The sequence below is a fragment of the Leptonotus elevatus genome, chromosome 11, assembly GCF_054856555.1.
Source record: "Leptonotus elevatus isolate MCC_2025b chromosome 11, RoL_Lele_1.0, whole genome shotgun sequence".
Lineage (NCBI taxonomy): Eukaryota > Metazoa > Chordata > Actinopteri > Syngnathiformes > Syngnathidae > Leptonotus > Leptonotus elevatus.
The window spans coordinates 1,769,305-1,793,633 of NC_141249.1; the positions used below are offsets into that span (position 1 = coordinate 1,769,305).

General features: G+C 42.4%; 1 protein-coding gene across 2 annotated transcripts in view; it reads right to left on the reverse strand.

Moving 5' to 3' along the window:
• kifap3a (kinesin-associated protein 3a) overlaps nucleotides 1-24,329 on the reverse strand; it is a 75,103-nt gene that overhangs the window by 29,604 nt on the left and 21,170 nt on the right. For both annotated transcript variants that reach the window (XM_086089594.1, XM_086089593.1), the window contains exons 11-15: nucleotides 20,183-20,283; nucleotides 16,923-17,031; nucleotides 8,068-8,180; nucleotides 4,751-4,916; nucleotides 216-341 (exon numbers count right to left, since the gene is read on the reverse strand). In XM_086089594.1, coding sequence (XP_085945720.1) covers nucleotides 216-341; nucleotides 4,751-4,916; nucleotides 8,068-8,180; nucleotides 16,923-17,031; nucleotides 20,183-20,283 — 615 coding nt within the window. The remainder of the gene's footprint in view (nucleotides 1-215; nucleotides 342-4,750; nucleotides 4,917-8,067; nucleotides 8,181-16,922; nucleotides 17,032-20,182; nucleotides 20,284-24,329) is intronic.

Genomic DNA, 24,329 nt, shown 5'->3' on the forward strand with positions numbered 1-24,329 from the left:
TTATTTTTGAAAAATTTATCTCGCAGTTATGTTAGGAACAACCAAATAAATAATATAGAGCAAACTTGTCACTACAGTCGGGGTTCCTTTTAAGAAAAAACATCTTGGATCACAGATTTTGCATGCTGTAATCATGTATTTTTAGCTTTTAACGTTTTTTAAACCGAAAAGAAGCTGAAGAGGCCTAGTAAGAAATAAGAAGAGTTGGTTCTCACCATTAAGCAGCTCAATTAGAGCAGGAATGATGCCAGACTTGGCAAGCATGGCTGCACAAGAGTCATCCATGGACACAGTGCCAATCAAGATGACCACCTCTAGAATTAAATCATCCTCAGCAGCACCTGACAAAAGATAAAAGCAGAGACTTAGTCTGATTGTACACTTGAGCCTTTTGGAAAAACAAAGCACCAATAGTCCCGTTTCTACCAACAGCTTGGTTAGTATGCAGCTTCTGCCGTCTCCCATGCATTTATTTATTTCAATGGTAAACAGAACCAAAAGGGACTCAGCATTTTCAGCACACTTTCATTGTTCAGTCACAATAGTACATTTTGTGTTTTGAGAATCTCAGACTATGACAGTATACAGTGAGGTAAAAAAATTAATTGGGGGCCAAAATCCAATAGAAAAAGGGAAATTGGCCAAATACTTTTTTGCCCCACATCTTTTAACAGCTGATAACTCAATTGTTTGTTTTTTCTTTGCACAATTAACTCACTGAACTGAATGATGGCAGTCAGACTAAAGTCAGACTAAACTTTGAAGAAAGGAAATTCATTAAAAAAATGCTAATGGGAGTATGAAAACGCAGTTGAAGTGCAAAGACAATTTAGGAGGGAGACCTGGCCCTACTAGACTTTTTTTATGGGGACACAGTACCTAAAAGTCAAAGTCTACCCAATGACACCTGCAACCAACATATATGACCTAATATGGACGTCGATACGATGTTTCACACTCACCATTGCGCATACAAAAATAAGTATGTACGTTAAGATACTTTCAATTATTTTATTTTTTTTTTACTGTGTATACCTATTTATATATTTTTTCTTGTGTTTTTATTAATTAATTATTTTTTATTAATAAAAAACCTATATACGAATTTTATATTTTATTGTTATTTTTTTGGACTCACGAAAGTTCTAACCTGACAATAGCCAGATTGATATTGTGATTCACGGGAGTTCTCACAAATACCGTGAGAATTCATCTTGCAGTTAGAAAGTTTCGGCTTCGACGATATGTGGCCAGAAATTCACTCCACCTGCGTAGCTCCACCTGCGCGTCAATAGAAGACGCAAGCTTAATTGCTGATTAATCTGCTCATGTTAAGTCACATTTGAGGTGCTCCTTTTGTTTTATTAAGATATTTTCTGATAGCCACATGTATACTTTTCGGTTCGATGCAGTGATCTGTCACTATACCGTTTTTTTCGGCGTATAGGCTAAGCCGCTAAAGATTGTTCATTGTTATTTGGATAAACGCATGCATGCGTCACTATGAGAATTGTGCAGAGCAGGAGGACCAACTGACCACTGTTATTTTATTTATTTTTAATTTTTTTTGCTTATCCATCCCAAATGATTTTTTTTATGACTATATATATATATATATTTTTTTTTATGACCTATAATTCAAGACAAATAGGTATTGTTAAAATGTGATTGTGAAGAAAAACAACAGTTTTTGAGCAAGCCCCTACCAGTATTTTGTCACGTTCTGTCAATTTTAATTTGTTTGCAAGACTGTCTGTGCTGACTTGCTATTTTACCTTGACAGAACTTTCTGTTTTGTGAATGTGCTGTTTTTACTGCATTGCTATTAATTATATTAATTCTCCAGTTACAACGAAGCAACAGAGGACGAAATTCAGAAACATGTTGGGGAATACCTTTAACTCTTTGACTGCCAGACGTTTTCAGAAAAGGGATGCCGTCAGTGCCAGCCGATTTAAGCATTTTGACTGATCTTTCAAGGTCCACAGAAAATGTTCTGTTTGGACTATGGAAACACATATACTACCAAATGAAAGATTGGACTTTCATCTTTCATCAGAAAAAAAAAGTTTGTTTCTACCTTATTCCGTTCTTTAGTAATCAACAATAGAAAATGGTTAGTTTCACCCGATTTCGCTTGTTTTGAACTCAAATACGGAGAAATCAAGCTTTTAGTGAAACGATATTATTTCATGCATTCTAGTGAATTTTACACTTCTTTTTGTCCATGAATGATGCCACAAACCTAAACAGTGCTTTACTTCTATAAAACACTACCACCAAGAATGAAAAAGTGTTTTTTGATAGCAAAATACGTTTATTTACATTCAACAGTGTAACAATTTGACAACAATTTGGCAAACTATTTACAAATGTGTGCAACTGTGGTGCTATTTACAAATATGTGGATGTTTCAACGAGTTTTTCTTTTTGTTTTTTCTCCCCTGCGTGCAAGGAGACGCAACCGCATTTGCACAACAGATTGCCTCTTCGCGTGCAAAAGCTCCACTTTCTTGCAGGCCGTTTTTTCCGGGGAATAGCAAGTATATACTGCAGTGTGTGTTGCCATCAAGTCTAATATCAGGATCATGCTACGGTTACGTTACGGTGGTGTTACGTCTGGCTTCCTCATGTCCTTCAGTTGCTATACAGAGTGGTAGATGTTCTGATACATCTTATCCACTCCATTCATGGTGGCATCGTAGTCCAGAACCAGTGTCTTCTCCGTGATCAGACTGTACCCGCTCCTCCGATGAATATGCATTGGACTCGGGGTACTCTTCATTGTCCGACAAAATGTCTGCATGTGAAAGCTCCGGCGTTAGCAGAGCTAGCCGGTGATGCTTTATGACGTGAGAATAAAGGCCGCGTCCAACTGTGGCGTCCAACTGTGGCGTCAACCTCGGGATTCACCATCATCATCATCATCAATCTGCATTGGTCGATGCCAACTCTCCATCGCCCGATCGAATGTCCGATTGTGTAGAAGTACCCGGTCGGTTATTGTGCGCGTTTTCCGGCCTTAGCAGCGCTAGCCGCGCTTAGCCGGTGAGGCTTACTACGTGATCATAACGGTCGCGTCAAGGCTTCCAACTTTGGCGTCAAGCTCGGAGTCATCATCATCGTCGACATCAATGCGCTTTTTAGTATTGATCGATGCTTTCCGTCTTTGAAAAAAATGCTCAAGCGTGAGCTGCTTGCAACCGGTCGCCATTGTGGCTTCATCAGCCATTGTCCCCTCAACACTCTAGCTCCGCCTCACGTCTTCTACTGACGCCCACGGTGGGCGGCCCATCCAACCTTGTGCAAAGAGAGTCATCGCTGCCATCTAGGGGCCAAAACGAGTCATTATACTAACTAGATCTGCTTGATACTTTCAGCACAGCTGCCCAAGGCTTTCCTCCACCCGTTTCCCAAAAAAAAAAAAAAAAACATAGTGAACGTCTTTTAACGTCCTCGGCGCCCTTCCGTAGGTTTTTACTAAACATTTTATAACGTTTATGGCGGTCAAAGAGTTAAGCACAATCCAGCAAACCAAGTGGAGCTTGAGCAACAACAAGTCGCCCACAACGAGAAGGAGTCACTTGCCCAAGAAGTGCCAACCAAACTGGAATGGTACTCTGGAAATGGTCAAGTGCGTCTTGCGGAATGCTGCTCCCCTGAGAGCCACGCTGGTCCTGCACACACCCATTGCCGCCATGCCAATGGCTGTTGAGCTAGAGAAACTGAAGAGGCTCGAGGCTGTGTTGGAGCACTGCAGGTGGGCCTAATTTATTGTATAGACCCTGCATAGGTTTTCTTAATAAATATACGGCATCTATCAGAACAACACCAATGTGTGTGTGTGTGTTTACATTGCCCCAATTTTGATCCCTTGGAAAGGGCTGTTGAGGGGCTGAAAAAAAATGCATGAAAAAAAATGCATAAAAAAAAAAAATCCTCATATTCATGTTAACGATATTAAAATTCGATAATAATGGGACAGAAAAAAAATCAAGGGATTTTTTTTTACAATTAAATTAAATGTGCGATGAACTGAAAAAATTTGATTAATCACGAGACAGCACTTGTAACGTAATGATGGTAAAGCCATGCAGTTTACAGCATGATTCGATTCGGTGGTGAAGACAGACCTATGGGTGTCGGCAGAGGCCGGCGACACAGCCATGCTCTCCGCATATGGCGAGACGATTGCGGGGGACATCCCAGCCACCGCTCGGAATCAACACCGAAATGTCCACCCACCAGTGGTGGCTCACCACACTGCACCAAAGCATGCTAAAGTGCGAGGCTTCACCCTCGATACGTTTATTTATTTATTTAATATAATTACATATTTAGAGTAAATGAACGTGAGTGGGTGACATCAGTACGTCGTTGTACGTACACTGCTGCATTCATGTGCGCCAGTTCAGTCTTTCCCATTGAAAACGAATGGGGAAAACTTTATATTTAACGTTAAATTGTGCAAAAACTTAAGAAATGTGGAATCAGATGATATGCGGAATTTTTGAAGCAAGTTTAAATTTGAACGGTGTAAATCGGATGCATTATGTGGGAGTTTTTGCATGGCAAAAGAGTGTGGAGAATAAAAAATGCCTGAAATAATAATAAAGGTTAGAAACAACATAAGCATTCCCAAAAATAAAATGAAATATTTTAATGTAGATTTGTGCAAGAAAAAATGGCCTTGAGGACAAAAACTTTAAGAACACTTGCTATATGCTGTGAAAATGGAACGTAATCATACCTGGTTTAAGTCTGTCTTTCAGATATGGCACCAAGTTGTACTCTTTCAGAACTAGTGCCCAGTCCAGGTCAGGAATGGTCAGATTTGCAAGTGTTCCAAGACATTCAATCACATATTCTTCTGATTTTTCCACGTTTATCTGAGCCGCCAAGTCTCCAACATGGTCCTACCAGTCAGCAAAAGAGGCATATGAGTGAACAAAATGGAATGATCTCGATCATTGATCGTGATCTTTTGGGGGATGGATGGACGCTATATCATGCGAGGTAAATTACTGTTAGAGCTGTAATAGTGTAAGGACACGGAATGAACGTGTCAAGAGCTGGAAAGTAACTGTCATTTTATTTTGCACACAGATCATTTGTTTATATAAGCAGACATAAAAGAAAAATACATGAAAGAGGCAAATGTCCAAAAGCGGACATAAAAGAGGGAAGTAGAATTAAGGAGAAAACAAGCATAAAAGATACAATGTTCCGGAGTGATTCTGTTTGTTAGCTATCCTGAATGTTGATTTGTGTGTTTTGTTGCCTGCTACAAGTACTCCCATATTAACTCATTCACTCCCAGCCATTTTCACTGAAGCTACCTCCTTCGCTCCCGGCTGCTTTACTGTATTTTGACAGATTTTGCAAAGCCCACAGAATATTGTGTTCTATTGCTATAAAAACATGGAATCTATCAAGAGAAAGATTAAAGTATCTTTTTACATTAGGAAAAAAAGTACATTTCTATCTGTTTCCATTTTACAGCAACCCTGGTTGGTCTCTTATACTCTACTGCCACCTGATGGCCGTTTTTGTAATAACAATTTTAATTTTCATTTTATTAGTTTATTTAACAGGGTCAATGCAATCAGACATAGACACTAAGCAGAGCTAGCAGCTGATGTTGCGCATACAGAGTTTAGCAAATGCTAGTTTACAACCCCCGTAGTTTACAACGACCATTGCTATAAGGCTGATTTAATGAAGTTTGAATATTTTTTACACAAGACTGCCACCTTTGGACTTAAGTGTAAATTCAGCCTCCGTGATGCTCGTGCATGAGTCGCGCAGGCCTGTATGAGCACGAGCAGACAGAAACTCCTCTGGCAAGAGGCCACTGTTTACAGACCAGCAAAGATGAATTCAACTGATAGAATGATAGAAAGATAATGATAAGACAATGATTGAGCAATTCTGAATAAATTGCTTGCACAGATAATCTAATTTTATACGGTGATATAGTCCAGTTGCTTGCAAGGAATTTATTATCTAGTAATATTTTAAGCCATGATACTGTAGTTCAAATACACAATAAAGCTCAAATTCATTTGTTCCTCATAATACATCAAATCAAGCAACTAAAAATTAAGTCTTTATTTCAAACGTATTCTTGAAAGTATTGGAAACATGTGGCTCTTCTGTTTATATAAATTATTGACTGGAAAGACGCTGAAGTTGCAAACAATACTGTGATGTCTCACAAGAATGCTGCCAGCAAACGTTGTTGGTAATCTCCCTTTTTTTATTTGTCTTCACACAACCGGCTAGTAGTACCTTGTTGGCCGCGGCCGATGCCAGAAACAAGAAACTAAACCGCCAGCCGAATTAGCACACGAGCTGCCTATGAGTCCCTTCTCCCCCACGAGACATGACACCAGAATGCAGACACAGACAAACAGCATGTGCAACACAGGTACACTTATGTATCAGCCATACACAGATCAATGTCCTCTAGATCACATTTAACGCTCATCATAAGCAATATAATTTTTTGCTTTCCACCTTTATTTGTCATCATTATTGTTTACATCTTACTTTGACGTATAGTTGTTATCATATCTTATCTTCTCAGTAGAAAGGAAGCCAACTGTCACTGCTGCAATGATTACAAGAGTCCTTTGTCTGCGCCTATCAGACTATATTTTCGCTAGTTTTGTCGCGCTGGATAGAACTTGTTTCCTCTTTTTGGGGTGGGGGTGGAGGGGGGTGGGGCTGTGATGGAGTTCTAGCTGTGATCGAACGCGTCCTTTTCTTACTCCCAGCAGAATTCCATACTCTTCAATGTAAAAGCTTGCAGTTATGTTGTTTATCCCAAGTGTCTCAGGGTGAACACCTCTTCTACGCGTTATGGCGCAGAAGTGGAAACTTTTATTATTATTTTTATTTTTATTTCCGCATTCCAGTAATACATTCAAATCGTGCAAAAAATAAATTAAAAACTACGCGTAAGTGAAATTCTTTTTTTTTTTTTTACTTTACCCGGAGACGGGAGCGCGCAAGACGTCACATTCTTAGCGCATTTGCCTCGAATGCCTCTAGAAGCGTTTTATAGGCTTATCGACACAGTTGTTGTAAACACGTTAGGGCTTTACTTCTGCATATAGATGTGTAAAAATCTAGAATTTTAACATTCAAACCTCCTTAATGCAGCTTAAAGCGTCCTCTTCAGGTCAGAGGCTGCATCAAAGCCTTCTGTATGGTCTAGCAGACAAATAAGTAAATTTTTGGGACCATGGCAATATTTAAAATAGAATGTTTTTAGGTCGATTGTCCTCTAGGTAGGCGAGTTTCAAGCAGCCGATGGATACCCAGTCGCTGCGGCCGTTCATGTCGATGTAATATGCTTTCCTGGCTCGCTTTTGTACGCGCCATGGTATTGTTTTGTGAGCAGCGGTCTGTCGGCGTTGATCGTTACAAAAATATGCATACATGTTCACAGCGTCTTAGGTACCCGTACAAGACGGTTGTTGCCAGAGGTGGGCATTCCGTTAATCCGTCAATGACGGACGCCCATTTTGTCGATGATTTGACAATTGAGGGGAAACTTCTAAAAATTGACGAACTAAGCATTGACAGAAGGGGGTTTCCGTCCGTCAATGTAAACATCAATAAATTCGGCAAGCCGTCAATGACGGTCGTCTCGTTTCGGTGACGGATTGACTAATGACATTGACGAATGCTCACGTCTTCTAATTCACTGCAGATCAGGTTCTTGAGGAGGGGAGAGGGGACTGGCACCATGCACGAGCTTAACACAGAGGCTGCAGTTACGCTTTAGGCCAGAGGTGGCAGTCGCAAGTAAAAAAGCAACCAAGTCCACAATACTCCTTTAAATTTGTATTGATTATTACTTTTTTAAGACTCAAGTTATTTCTGTGACCAGTGTGGGTTTTTCTTTCATTGAAACGGGGATACCAACAATTTTGTCCATGTGTATAAAAACATACACCACACATACGCACAACCCATTTGGCTTCCATTAAGTCCAATAATGATTTCAATAATCAACCAAAACAGTGGATAGTTACAGCCCTACTCTTTAATACTTACCAAGAATAAACTTTTGGTAGGGCCATTGTGCTGGGAAATATTTCTGATCATCTTCATCACCAGAACGTCTTTCAGTTTCACTGACCGTTTCATCAACATCTTCAAACCATTACCTACAAATGAAAAAATAAAGAATTGAAGGTGTTCTGTGTTTTACAAAACCTAACCTGACTTGGGGTTATGCTAGCATCGTTCCGCTTTATAGCTATGTGATTATGACGTCCTCAGGAATCAAAACATTTCAACAGTAGATCGAAGTGTATGCATGTTTTAAATAAAAGTAAGATCAATAGATTTTTAAGATCTTTTAACTCTTTGACTGCCAGACGTTTTCAGAAAAGGGATGCTGTGGGTGCCAGCCGATTTAAGCATTTTGACTGATCTTTCAAGGTCCACAGAAAATGTTGTGTTTGGACTATGGAAACACAGATACTACCAAATGAAAGATTGAACTCTCATATTTCATCAGAAAAAAATAGTTTGTTTCTACCTTATTCCGTTTTTCAGTAATCAACAATAGAAAATGGTTAGTTTCACCCAAATGCTCTGTTTTGGACCAAAATACGGAGAAATCAAGCTTTTTGTAAAACGATATTATTTCATGCACTAGTGAATTTGACACTTTTTTTTTCATGAATGATGCCACAAACACCTAAACAGTGCTTTACTTCTGTAATACACTACCACCAACAATGAAAAAGTGTTTTTTGATAGCAAAATACGTTTATTTACATTCAACAGTGTAACAATTTGACAAAACAATTTGGCAAACTATTTACAAATGTGTGCAACTGTGGTACTATTTACAATTGTGTGGATGTTTCAAATACAGTTTTTCTTTTTGTAACTGCGTGCAAGGGGACGCAGCAGGATTTGCACAACAGATAAGTTTCACTGTGATTTCCCCTTCGCGTGCAGACGCTACACTTTCTTGGCGGCCTTTTTTTCCGGGGAATAGCAAGTATATATTGCAGTGTGTGTTTGGCCATGTTGCCATCAAGTCTACTCTCAGGATCATGACGGTGACCTGGTGTTACGTCTGGCTTCCTCATGTCCTTCAGTTCCTATACCGGGTGGTAGATGTTCTGATCCATCTTATCCACTCCATTCATGGTGGCACGTAGTCCAGAACCAGTGTCTTCTCCGTGATCAGACTGTACCCACTCCTCCGATGAATATGCATTGGATTCGGGGTACTCCTCATCGTCCGATTGAATGTCCGCCTGTGCAGAAGTGCTCGGTTGTGCACCGCGTTTTCCGCTGTTAGCATCGCTAGCCGGTGAGGCTTTACGACGTGATCATAGCCGCCGCGTCAACGCTTCCAACTTCGGCGTCAACCTCGGAGTCACCATCATCATCACCGTTGTCATCAATGTGCTCTTTAGCAGTGGTCGATGCTTTTCGACTACTCTTCATCGTCCGATTGAACGTCCGCCTGTGCAGAAGTGCTCGGTTGTGCACCGCGTTTTCCGCTGTTAGCATCGCTAGCCGGTGAGGCTTTACGACGTGATCATAGCCGCCGCGTCAACGCTTCCAACTTCGGCGTCAACCTCGGAGTCACCATCATCATCATCATCGTCGTCATCAATGTGCTCTTTAGCATTGGTCGATGCTTTTCGTCTTTGAAAAAAATGCTCAAGCGTGAGCTGCTTGCAACCGGTCGCCATTTTCGCCTCCTCAGCCATTCTCCCCTCAACACTCTATGATGTACACTTACAATGAGAACAGAAGAAAGTTGCCATTGATTTCTATTAAAATAATGAATTTCTGCCTTTGAGTAGTGTTATCATACCTGTAGGTATGTATTTCCACAGCATTTGTGTGTGAATATTTGTTATTTGAAGGACTATCACTCCCGAAGTCGATGCTAATTTCCCTTCAGCATTTGAATAGAATCCTCAATTCACTTTAGCATTAACGCTAGGTTAGCGATATTTTTAAAATGAAGCATGATTTGTATTTAAATGTAGTGGATGTTGTAATTCTTTTAGTGTGTTTAGTTTTACAGTTAACTCCAACTGGGGTGTCAAACAGCTTAAAGGACACTAAGTTGTCCTAGGATTTGAGGTGGATCCCAGAAACGCGGACAACAAATACGGTTTCGCTAAATTTATTTTACAAGCACACAACAGACAAAGTTCAACAGAAAAGGCTTGTACACAGCAAGGAGAAAGCAATTAACAAAAAGTCTACGTACGAATCGTGGAAGAAATAGAAACAAAAAGAGCTTGTACAAAAAAGGGGCAAGAAACAGTAACTCAAAATCACAATACTACACTAATTATAAACTACGAGGCTTAATGAGGTTCAAGGAAATCGAGGTTCAAGAGCTCGAGGTCAAAACTAAGCTTTGGCTACCAAGGATTAGCAAGTGGCACTGACGGCTTGCTCAGCTGCCTCTTAATAGGCAGGCAGATTAACCACAAATGAGGAACAGGTGTGTGAATTGCCATGGCGCCACCCAGCAGTCAGGCTGCTGCTGCAAACAAAAACAAACAATGCCTGAAAGCACAGCCTGCAAGCCCAGAACATGACAGCTTGGGGACCGCAGAATTACATTGCTTTGCCCCAGGCTTGCAACAATCAGCATGGTGCATTCAGAGTACTTTCACAACGTAGGGAACTTCTAAACGCACCACGTTGTTCTGCACATTGTTTTTTGATTATTAAATTTTGTAGATGGAGAGAAGCAAAAGTCAAAATCATGATAATGTTGTTTAAAGATCTCATATTATGCCACTTTTTCACATATTAAAATACAGATAGTTCTCAACAACACAATGGGTTCCGAAAGGTTGTTTGTAAGTCGTATTTGTTTTTTAAGTCAAATGACATAAAATTTTGTTTAAAAATATATTTTTTAAATGAAACAAATTAAATTATATACAGTATATACTTTCTATACAGTATATAAATTAAATGAAAAAGACATTGAATTACATCATCTATCCATTATCTGAACCACTTTTTCTCACCGTAAATTAAATTACATTTTTACACAGTACAATGCTATAGAAACAAAATAAACATGCTTACTGTACATAGATGGTGGAGGGGTTATTGAGTTGAGTTCATGTGAAGCTACTGAAGTGGAAGGCATTGTTGGGTGTAACGTTCTCAGGAAAGTATGTTTTCCGACTGTTCGTGAAGGGCACATGAATGTGTTTGGTGTGTATGAGCCAGTGTATGAGTATGAGTCAATATGGCGACCGCCGAGTCAGATTCAAGTGATTTCGAAGCTGAAGAGATATTGTTTGTTTTGCTACTATGCTGATAAAGAAGACGATTGAGGGTTGCTTTTCATGAATATCCTCCAGGAGAGTCTCTGAAATGTACACACATTGCGGCGCCACTATTTGGTGCATCAAGAGTGCGTGCGCCGTGGCTCCTGTCTGTGCCGGCCGTGCATCGCCGGACAGAGAGGTAATTGAAATGTGCAAATGGCGCGGTGCTGCTCGGCGGGGTTGTGGCAGAGGGGAACTAATAGTACAGTACTTTACCGTAATGTATGATGTGGTGTGCACATAAAAATATTAACTTGTGAGCGAAATATGGCATTTGTGGACATCAGTCAGCCCTTGTTCGCATCTGTTCGAATGTTCGTAAGTCAGATGTTTATGTGATGTAATGTTGTGAATACGAAACAACTCAACCATGGCGAACAGACATATCTTTTACAAACTTTTAATATGTGGAAAAGTGGCCTAACGTTTGACCATAAAAAAGTAGCATAACGTTACTACAGAGACTATGTTGTAGCGTTAGTTTGCAAGTGGTTATTTTGCCATAACTGGCGACTCTCCTGCGAGCGTTATTTTGCTGTGAATGTCTCTAATTCGCCATTATTGCTTGTAGACATTTACAAGGTGTTATGAATAACACAAATGTAAACGTTTAGGCCACTGCGCGGTCACAACTTACGGCCAGTTAGCGTCACAAAGTCACGTCAACTAGGTGACGAGTTGCCAGTCACGGCAAAATAATTACAGCGGATTACATCTTTGCCAAATAATACGCGACTGCTTCAGTATTATCCAACTACCGTCTGCTTTATCATATCTGACCTCTTGTAACCAGACAACCTCCACACGACAAACGTAGCTCCCACTTTAGGCACTAAAAATACACCGGTAATATGGTAGAAGGTATGATATGGCACATCTCTAATGGAAAGGATAGGAAGGAATAGGCCTGTCACGATAAGAAATTTTGCTTGGCGATAAATTGCCCCAGAAATTATTGCGATAAGCGATAATATTGCGGTTTTCATATAATTTTTCAACTAATATAATGATAATGGTATAATAAATAAATCCAAAGAATTCCCACACATGAGCAGTTACGTTCGGCATTATTTCCAAATGTTGGCTGTCCTTACTAAAGGGCCCTCACGCTGAATCTGATGAGGCAAATGCGCCGCTGTTGTGCCGGGGTGGTTGCCCCCGAGGAGGTTTGTATCCCCTACCGCGGGATCTTATGACTTTTACCACATAAAAGAACATAGAATGTTCCTTGTTCCTAACCCTAACCAAAACTTAAAAAAATGTTGAAGAAAACCGAAAAAACAATACGATTCATCAGTTGTTTGAGCTTTTTCTATGTATTCTGAGATTTCCTACTGTGTGCGTGGTCATTGAACGCACTTAGAGTCCACTGCAGAATGCAAGCGTGTTCTTGCTTTTCTTTTGTTTATCTGTGAAAATTTGTATTTTTCTTGTTACAAAACCTTGTTTCTAAAACACACCTGTCTTCTCCATGCGATTATTGAAAAACATGCGTACCTGCAGGGTATATAAATTATTTGGGGGGTAACTACTTTGGCACAGCACCAACTCCAAGAGTGCGTGTCAAGATGATTCACTCCTCATTGCGCGAAGCACAGTTTAGGAGTCAGTTGTGACAGGAAAGTTAACTTATTACCCAACCAGTGTCTTTCGTAAAGCCCTTATCTCACTGAGCAGCACAGGATTGCGAGGGTGTGTGCACGTAGCGAGTGTTGCTTTTTCGGCAGGCTTCGAACCATAAGCAATGAATAAAAACAATACCGATAGCTGTGGTGTGCTGCTAGCAATAATGCTACATGGCTATTAGCGCTAATGCCGCAGCCCACAAATGAGACTTATAAAGACCTGGTGGGACACATACAAACTAAAATGTTTAAGCTGGTTTTAAAAGCAGCTTTACGGGCTCCGGAGTGGTGCCATCGGTGCAGGCAGCGTGTTTGGCTTACCCGCCCGGGAGACCATGATCGTGTGTGTGCGTGAGTGAATAGAAAGGGGGCTTTACCCAGAGACTGACAGAGTGAAGCAATGGATCAGCGCGAATGTTGATGATGTATGTAAACAAACACGCACGTACATGGCTGAGAATTATTGCGTCCGGCAAAGTTACCGAGCTAATTTTTTATTATCGCTAGGGGTGCACCGATCAATCGGTCGATCGGCTTCGATTTTCCTTAATTTTAATTAATTATTTAATTTTAACGGCAAAATAAGTCGTGGTGGGACTGCACGCAAGGCATTCAATACAACAAACCTCATTCGTCATTTAAGGAACCACCACACTGCTGAGGATACGGCGTTTGAAGTTAGCAACCAAGCTAAGGCTAACTTAGCTAAAGCTAGCGCGAGCAAGGAGCCAGACAATGGACCACTGTTGGTGGTTATGAGCAGCGAAAGGAGCAAATCTACCACGAGAAAAATAATGGAGTTCATTGCATTAGATGACCAACTTTTTTCGGTCGTGGAGGACCGAGGCTTTAGAAGCCTGATGCAGCACTTGAGCCCATGATATGATTTGCCAAGTCGGAAATACTTGTTGTTTAAAAAAGTTTGGAGCCACACTCGCAGCCTGCTAGGAGCCGATGCAAAGACACTCAACTTTACAACAGATATCTGGACTTCTGACGTAAGTTTAATGTCGATGTTGAGTCTTACTACGCAGTGGATAGACAAAAAATTTGAACACCATAAAGTACTTCTACACTGCAAAGAAATGTCGGGGTTTCACACGGCTGTTAATTTAGCGGCAGAATTTAAGGCAATGTTAGCTCAATAGGTAATGGAGCATGCAATATTTTACTTGACACTGCATTTAGACATGTATTAGTTTTGCACTACAAGGAAATGATACTCAGGAAGGGCACTTTACTGATACTGCCGTGCACTTTTTGGGGGGGTAAAATCTCAAAACAGGTCTGCAGTGTAACCTGTTGCATTAGTTTTATTTTAAAAAGTAAAAAAGACTAAGGATCTTAGTAGTTTGGAAAGCAACGCTCTAAACCTTTCATTTATATTTGAGAGAATTACTTAATGTACAGTTTAAACATGTTTTACCTTGTTTGACAGGTATTGCTCAGTGTTTTTAAGGTGTAAGTGCTTGGTTTTGAGAAAAAAAAAATCAGGATCGGTAAAAATCGAGATCGGCAAGTCAGGCTATATCAAAGATCGGTGATCGGCCCAAAATTTTTAACCGGTGCACCCCTAATTATCGCGCAATTAATTGATTTATTGAATATCGCAATAGCCCTAGGAAGGAAGTCTAAATCAAAATAAAATGTTAAACTTGCATCTTTCACATTTGCAGTCGTGCCTCACACCGTTGGGACTGATCCATTCTTTTATATTGCAAATCTAACTCTGAAGTGGCTTTAATTAACAAAACAGTTATTTGAGAAATGCCGTCACTATACGTCCTTCAAAAATAAAATGAATCCTGTCTTCTCAAAGACTTGGACAACGAAAATAGAAAAAGACTGGGATGCTCATTTGTGCAGCCAGAAAGATTGCTAAAGCCCTTTTCACGGGAGATTTTGCAGCAGAAAAAAAAAGGGTGCAGCTTCTCGAATTTCTGTGGGTCTGACAAACCTTTACTAGAGGCAGTGCCACTAACCCGAGGCGGTGCGGTCGAGTGCATTTCCGTGTTTTAGTGACATCACTAAGTCACGGAAGTTTAATCTGCCCGTTTGAAGCACACGATTTAGAAAGGAGGAGAAAGTTAAAGAAGTCCAGGACAGACTTTTCATACCATGTTTGACTCTAAACAGGCCAGGGATGTATATTATTAATAGATAACCACACTACAGTGCATTTACATACTAGCCCTACTAGGTGGCGAGTTGCTGGTCACGGCAAAATACCTACCTCGGATTATTTATCTTGGCCTAACAATCTTGGCTCGGTTGAAAATTTTGCTCACTTTTACACTGAACAACACAAGTTGATTTCATGTCCTCCTCATGTGTCTTTAGTCTGCACATATTTGGCCGTCTGCTATCGGCAGGTTCACACTGTCTGCGGTATGGACACGGAGCAGTGTCCGTACACCGAGTGTAGTGCGTGAGACCACATATCACATGGGTTCACGCTGAAGAGTTAAGTTCACGCAATAACTGTGTATATAGAGAGCTACTGTACTTGTAAACAATAGCCACACTTGCCTTTTATTTACATTGATATGCTTTTTGGACAATATTTTTGGGACTTTGGCTCTTCTACCTTGGGTAAGTACATTTTGTGTTTAAATAGTGTTATTTTGTCATGTTTAATTTATTTTGAACTTGTTTTTTGTCTTTTAAATATCCCACTTGTGTTAAGTTACTGTATTTTCACGACTATAAGGCGTACTTTAAAGTCTTAAATTTTCTCAATAATCGACGGTGCGTCTCATGGTGAGGTGTACTTTATATGTGCACTGAGGTAAAAAATCTGTAAATGTTGTCGTGCGACTTCGGTAAGCGCTCCACTTGACTGGCTGTGTGGGAGGATTTCCCGTAGACACATTGCTTATATACATGAATCTGGCTGAGGACAGGCATGATGGGAACGTGAAAGAGTCAACTGAAAGATGACGGGATGCGGACGGTCAAGACACGCCCCCAGTAGGTACAGTATGTAGTGCCAGTATGTGCATTAGGCATAACAACCACATCAGTTTGGTTAAAATCCCGCGAAATGGCACCTACGAAGAGACACGCTTTTACGAAGGACAGTTCAAACTGCAAGCTATCAGTTATGCGGAAGAACATGGAAATCAAGCAGCCGTGAGAGAATTCAAATTCAACGAATCAATGGTTTACTAAGACTTGGAGGCAGCGCCGTGCGAGTTACGCCACATTTTGTCAATGGATTGTGGATGCTTGAGCTAATGTGTCTGTTTGCATTATTGTTTGAGCTTTCGCAAAAGCCGCGAGGAGCCGCATGTTTACATTGTTAAATACTTCAATAAAGTACAACAAAATTCAGTTTTGCTCCGCTGCTTTTTTAAAAACATGCATGATAGCGTATGTTTTAGCATAAAAGCATGCTACCATATGTTTTGAGCTAGCGGATGTTTAACCGTGCCTGCGCTCAATACTACGGTGCGCCTTATGTGTGTCCATCCATCCATCTATTATCTAACTACTGGGAAGAAAACAACTTTTTCTGCAGATAAAAAAAGGGAAATAATCTAGTACTTTGTGAGATAAATAAAAACAAAGTACATATCAAGAAAAGTTAAATGAGATCATAGTACTGTTAAAAAAAAAAAGACGTGACTGGGTAAATGGGTTACAGTGGACTCCCATATATTTGTTGTTTTTAGTGGTGGTGCTTAAAAAAAGTCTAAATACCATTAGAGTAGGGGTAGGGAACCCTCAGCCACTGTTCTGCCTGTTTTCCATGTCTCACTCTAGATTCTGACTTGATTCGATGAACAAGATGGTTATTAGGCTTCTACCGACATTGCTTATGAGTTGATCATTTGAGTTAGCTGTGTTGGAGGAGGGAGACATCAAAAACAGGATAGTGGCTCTCGAAGTCCAGGGTTCCCTATCCCTGCACTAGACAATCATGTTTACCCTTCTGATGTCGTACCTTCACACATGACTTGGGCATTGACCTTATTAGCAGCCAAGTTGATGCACAGCGAGATGAGTTCAAAATCCATCTTTTGTTCTCCCAAGTCATAAATCATCTTCATGAGCTGTTAATCACAAAAGAGGCAAATTGCATCATCACTTAATTTGTAAATGTTACCTACATAATAGTCAGTTCGAAAAAAAGTACTTTCCGTCATCTTAATTTGTGATTTTACATTTTTCTCACAGCTCGATCACGTTATGAAGCCAAATTGAATCTCACTAAGACAACCCAAGTAAATACAAAATACAGTTGCTATATGATCCCTTATTGAAGAAACAAGAAAACAAAAGCAAAACTACCTGACTATCCCCCTCTCCTCTCACTCAATATATACAGTTAAGCCCGAAATTACTCATACCCCCGGCAAATCTTGATTTAATGTTAAAATTCAAACAGCAATTTTTTCCTGGATTGGAAATCACACAGATGTCTCCCAGAATATAATAGCATGTTGTACAAGAAGGCATCACTGTGGAAACATTTATTTCTCAGCTCTTATTTGCATTTAAACAAAAAAGTGGCACGTCCAAAATTATTCATACCCTTCCCAAAAATCAAAAGAAAAGTCTTTATTGGCTATTACAGCAAATAAAACACATTCTATAGTTGCTGATCAGTTTTTTGCTTTTCGCGGCTGATATTTTTGCCCATCTTTATCGATGAGCTCCATCTCTTTCAAGTTGGGAGGGTTTTCTTGCCATCACGGTGAGCTTTAGTTCCCTCCACAGATTCTCAACTGAATTCAAGTCTGGACTGTCTGGGCCACTGCAAAACGTCAATATTCGTCTGCAAACAATTTCTTAACCACTCTGGTTGTGTGTTTTGGGATTTTTGACATGATAAACTGTCCACTGATGTCCAAGACCAAATTCCACCACAAACTGCCCAATGTTGTTTTGGGAAATCTCAAGTAGTTCTTTTTTTTCCAATCATGGTGCCGTTTACTGTGATTAGGTACCCTGGTCTAGGCGCTGAAAAACCCACACAAAGTATTAGGTTCCCACCACCATGTTTGAAAGTGAGGGTGGTGTTCTTCGGGTTGAAGACCTACCCCTTTTCATCGCCAAATAAAAGATACATCATTATGGCCAAATGTCTTTATTTGTTTCACCTGTTCATAAATTATAAGACCAGAAATATTCAACTTTGCCCAGATGACCATTTGCAAAGGCTGAGTGAGTGCTTTTTAAGGAGAAGTTGTGTCTTTTCTGGTTCGTGACTGTAGAATCACGCCCCTCCAGATATCACTGTCATTGTCCACGTAAGCGTAGAAGTCCCCCAGCAGTACGAGGGAGTCCCCAGAGGGATCGCTCTCCATCACACCCTCCAAAAATGATGGGTACTCTGAGCTGCTGTTCAGTGCATAGGCACAAACAACAGTCAGTACCCGTCCACCCACCCGAAGGCGAAGGGAGGTTGTAATAGACAATAAAGGCTTTTCTATAGATTTTTTAGAAAGGTATGAATATTTTTGGACGTGCCACTTTTTGTTCAAATATATATAAAAGCTGAGAAATATATTTTCCCACTGTGATGCCTTTTGTACAACATCCTATTATCTACTGGGAGACACCCATGTAGTTTCCAATCCAGGCATCCCTATGCCAGATGGAGAATGACTGGTGGCCACAACAAAAAAGCCGCTGGAATACAGGAATTCGCCGACACGCAATAATCACACCAATTTTACGACGCTATCAAGGCCGGATACAGCCCTCCCCCCCAACTCTAATGTGCCTCGCCGTTCCTCCGATGGCTCCTCTCTCATCAAGGACAGCGTATCCTTGCACGCTGGATCGAGCACCTGAGTGAGCTGCTCAACTGGATAAATCCCTTTGACGCCTCCTTCACAGCCTGCCTGCCTTCTCTTCCTTGATCACCCTCCATCATTCGTCAAAGTCCGTAAGGCCTGTAGAAGCCTGAAGAACAACAAGGCGGCAGGCCCGAACACTCTCCCGGCGGATATTGTTAAGTACGGCTACTGTGTGACACATCGTCTCCACTGCTTCATCACCAAGGTCTGGCACACCGAGACCCTGCCTCAGCAGTGGAAGGACGCTAACATTGTCACTGTCTACAAGAAGAAAGGGGACAAAGACGCATGAGGCAACTACCGCGGCATCACTCTTTTAGCCGTGGCCGGAAGTGTCCTTGCCCGGGTCCTCTTAGCTAAGACTCCTCGATTTTGCCGCGGGTGTCATTTCTGAGTAGCAGTGCGGCTTCTGGAAGGATCGTACTACCATCGTGATTTCGCTGCCCACTTCCTCCAGGAGAAATTCTGGGATCATCGGGATCTCTCTTTGTAGCATTCGTCACCAGCCTTTAACACTGTTAACTAGTGATGGGAAAATGAAGCTTCATGAAGCACTTGTGATATTTTTTGATTCTCCTAGATGGTGCTCTTGGTTTAAATATAAAGGCTAGTGCAAAGGAAATTGATTACATCTTTCAACCAAGAGTGACATCTAGAGGAGTAAAAAAATATTACAAGTACTTCATGAAGCTTCATTTTCTCATCACTACTGTTAACCACAACCTTAAAGTTAAAGTACCACTGATTGTCACCCCCACTGAGCGTGGTTATCCTCCACAAATGCGGCTGCCCACCCAAATTCACCACCATTCTGAGAGTTCCACACAGGCTTGAATGGTCATGCAGTAGCCGAAGGTCTGGTCTCTGAGCCTTTTGCTGTCAACATCGGAGTCAAGCAAGGAATATCCTTGCTTCCGCCATTTTCAACATCTACCTGGCAGCCGTTACCCTCTTCTCTCGGCAGAGACTTAATGCGGGCGACGGTGTTTCCATCAGATATAGGGATGGTAGTCTGTTCAACCTTCGCAGACTGCAGGCCAGGACTAAGACTACCTTGGTCTTTGACCTCCAGCATGCAGACGATGCTGCTTTCCCTGCTCTCTTTGCTCTGGGTCTTCAGTGCACGCTCTCCATCATAGACACATCATATAGCAGCGCTGGTTTGGTCATTAATGCCCGGAAGACCGAGGTGCTTTGTCAACCGCTACCTGATGCACGTGCAAGCTTGTACAATTCAATTGATCCTGCCCCCATCCCACCGTGCGCCCATTGTAATAGAAATGCAATGGAGGCCGTGTGGTGTGGTGACGCGCAGTGTGGTGACATGCCGTTCAGGTCTCGTGTAAAAGTGGCTAGTGTGTCTCTTTTAGACTTCTCGTCAACAATTTGGCTGTCTTACCTGTAGTATGCAGTCAGTGTTGGCAAACAAGGACTTAAATCTGTCTTCCATGCTGATATGGTACAGAATGCACATGCTGAGCTGTCTCTGGCCTTCATCAGCTGATGAAAAAAGAAAAAGAAAATCATCCTTTTTTTGTTGTTGTGCGGCAAGTGCAAATTGCTATCTATAGGATGTATTTTGGGAGTAATGACCAAGTTAAAAAAAAAATCTAAAAAAAAGAAAAACTACAACTAAACAATTAATGATTTTTTTTCGGGTTTATATTGCAAAAATATATTACGAAGACAAATGCAACGGATGCTGCTCGGGCTAGCTAAAGATCGACTTTAGCAAACATAGTGCATATATCCCATGCTGAAATAGCCTTGCTTCAAGTTCTATTTTTAAAGAGTTGCTAATGATTGAAAATTTGAGGCATTCATAATAAAGGGAAATCTTTTTTGACAGAGCAAATGGTGGTGGCCCACTGAAAATATACTTCCTGCATAACTGTATTGATTTTTTTTTTCAACATTGGATCGTTCAGAAATCAATGGGTGAATAATTTCGCACGCCCTACTTTTCAGTTATTTCTTAAAAAAAAAGAAAAATCGCAATATTGTACAAATTTCATTCCAATTCACGATTATGTCCCACTTGGTGTTGATTCTTCACCCCCCAAAAAATAGAATAGAAAACAATATTAAAATTGCCACGAGATCGTCGCAATGTCATGATATAAAATCAACACTGTTAAAAAGTCGAGGTTGTATTCCATTTGTGCAGTTCTAGCACCCTCTGTTGGTTAGTTTATTAGTGCAATTACATTTTTATTAGGAATGTTTTGGCCACTGCAGTGGTTACCACTCCCATAAATCAGCCATACCAACTAATATTTTTCCACTTTTCCATTAAAATAACGTTACCTTTCACCAGCTTCAGCCGAAAACTACATTGTGAACTAGACCATGATACTTTGCGCTGCTGGAGCACATAACAATAAAATGATGGGCCAAGCCCATTTCTTTGTCACTGCTGTTATGTGCAAAACACAATATTGTGCTTTTTTTTCTCCTAATATGAGCTTTTTCTTTTTTTAAAACAATATTGGGAGTCCTTCCTATGGGCTCACCACCTGTAGGAGGGGCCAAAGGAGTCGGGTGCGTAGCGAGCTGGGTGACGGCCAAAGGCGGAAACATTGGCGGTCTGATCCTTGGCTACAGAAGCTAGCTCTTGGGACATGGAATGTCACCTCTCTGTCGTGTGAGGCAGAAAACTCTTCTCCACACACAGATTGGGCTCTGGTACCAATCCTCTCGAGAGGGAATGGACTCTCTTCCACTCTGGAGTTGCCCACGGTGAGAGGCGCAGAGAAGGTGTGGGCATATTTATTGCCTCCTGGCTTGGCGCCTGTAGGTTGGGGTTTACTCCGGTAGACGAGAGGGTAGCCTCTCTCCGCCTTCGAGTGGGGAGATGGGTCCTGACTGTTTGTGCATAGGCACCAAACAGCAGTTCGGAATACCGACACTTTTTGGAGTCCTTGGAGGGTGTGCTGGAGAGCGCTCCCTCCGGGGACTCCCTCGTTCTGCTGGGGGACTTCAATGCTCACGGTGGCAATGACAGTGAGACCTGGAAGAGCGTGATTGGGAGGAAGGGCCCCCCTGATATGAACCCGAGTAGTGATCTGTTATTGGACTTTTGTGCTCGTCACGGATTCATCCATAACAAACACCATGTTTAAACATAGGGGCGTCCATATGTGCACTTGGCACCAGGACACCCCCTAGGCCGCAGTTCGATGATTATCAACTTTGTAGTCGTGTCATCGGATTTTGCGGCCGCGTTTTTTGGACACTCGGGTGAAGAGAGGGGCGGAGCTGTCAACTGATCACCACCTGGTGGTGTGTTGGCTTCAATGGTGGGGGAAGATGCCGGTCAGACCTGGCAGACCCAAACGTATTGTGAGGGTCTTCTGGGAACGTCTAGCGGAATCCCATCAGAAAGAGTTTCAACGTCCACCTCCAGCATAACTTCTCTCTTGTCCCGAGGGAGGCAAGGGACATTAAGTCCGAGTGGGCCATGTTCCGCGCCTTCATTGTTGAGGCGGCCGATCAGAGCTGTGGCCGTAAGGTGATCGGTGCCTTTCGTGGCGGCAATCCTCGAACCTGCTGGTGGATATCAGCAGTAAGGGATGCCGTCAAGCTGAAGGAGGAGTCCTATCGGGCCTTTTTGGCCTGTGGGACTCCGGAGGCAGCTGACAGGTACCGGCTAGACAAGCGGAATGTAGCTTTGGCAGTCGCTGAGACAAAAACTCAGACATGGGAGGAGTTCGGTGAGGCCATGGAAAACGACTTCTGGACGGATTCGGAGAAATTTTGGTCCACCATCCGGGGTCTCAGGAGAGGAAAGCAGTGCACAATTAACACTGTGTATAGTGGAAATTGGGTGCTGCTGACCTCGACTCGGGACGTCGTGAGTCGGTGGGGAGAATACTTCAAAGATTTCCTCAATTCCCCCGACATGCCTTTTTTCTAGGAAGCAGATTCTGGGGACTCTGAGGTGGGCTCTCCTATCTCTGGGATCGAATTTACTGAGGTGGTTGGAAAGCTCCTCGTGATAAGGCCCCGGGGGTGGATGAGATCCGCCTGGAGTTCCTAAAGGCTCTGGATGTTGTGGGGCTGTTGTGGTTGACACATCTCTAAAATATCGCGTCGATATCGGGGACAGTGCCTCTGGATTGGCAGACCGGGGTGGTGGACCCCCTTATTAAGAAGGGGGACAGAGAGTGTGCTCCAACTATAGAAGGATCACACTCCTCAGCCTCCCTGGTAAGGTCTATTAAGGGGTGCTGGAGAGGAGGGTTTGTCGGGACGTCCAATCTCAGATTCAGGAGGAGCAGTGTGGTTTTCGTCCTGGTCATGGAACAGTGTACCAGCTCTACACCTTTGGCAGGCACCTCGAGGGTGCATGGGAGTCAACCAGTCTACATGTGTTTTGTGGATTTGGAGAAAGCGTTCGACCCTGTCCCTCGGGGAGTCCTGTGTGGTGTGCTTCAGGAATATGGGGTACCGAGCCCCCTGATACAGGTTGTTCGGTCCCTGTACGACCGGTGTCAGAGTTTGGTCCGCATTGCCGGCAGTAAGACGGATTCATTCTCAGTGAGGGTTAGACTCCGCCAAGGCTGCCCTTTGTCACCGATTCTGTTCATAACTTTTCTGGACAGAATTTCTAGGCACAGCTGAAGCGTTGAGGGGTTTCAGTTTGGTGGCCTCAGTATTGCATGTCTGCTTTTTGCAGATGATGTGGTGGCGTTGGCTTCATCAAGCCATGATCTGCAAATCTCACTGGAGCGGTTCGCAGCAGAGTGTGAAGCGGTTGGGATGAAAATCAGCACCTCCAAATCCGAGACCATGGTCCTCAGTCGGAAAAGGGTGGCGTGCACTCTCCGGGTCGGGCATGAGATCCTGCCCCGAAGGCGAAGCTCTCGATTTGCCGGCTGACCTACCTTCCTACCCTCAACCTATAGTCACGAACTGTGGGTCGTGACCCAAAGAACAAGATCCCAGATACAAGCGGCCGAAATGAGTTTTCTCCGCAGGGTGTCTGGGCTCTACCTTAGAGATAAGGTGAGAAGCTCGGTCATCCAGGAGGGACTAAGGGTCGAGCCACTACTCCACATTGAGAGGAGCCAGTTGGCTGGGGCATCTGGTTCGGATGCCTCCTGGACGCATCCCTGGAGAGGTGTTCCGGGCATGTCCCACCGGCGGGAGGCCCCGGGGACGACCCAGGACACGCTGGGGAGACTATGTCTCTCGGCTGGCCTTGGAGCACCTTGGGATCCCACCGGAGGAGCTGGTTGAAGTGGCTGGGGAGAGGGAAGTCTGGGCTTCCCTACTAAAGCTGCTGGCCCCGCGACCCGACCCCGGATAAGCAGTAATAAATGGATGGATGGAACATCGGGAGTTTTTATACAGTATCATGAGCTTTTCTTTATTTATTTTATATCGTCAACCTACCTACAATATAATTATCATATCGTGAGGTTCATGTCGTGATATTCATCGTATCGTGATGTTTGTATATCATTACATCCCTCGGACTAATACTATGGTAAGGCACTGTACAATATACAAACTGTTGCAATTTGTACACCTTTCGCCTAATT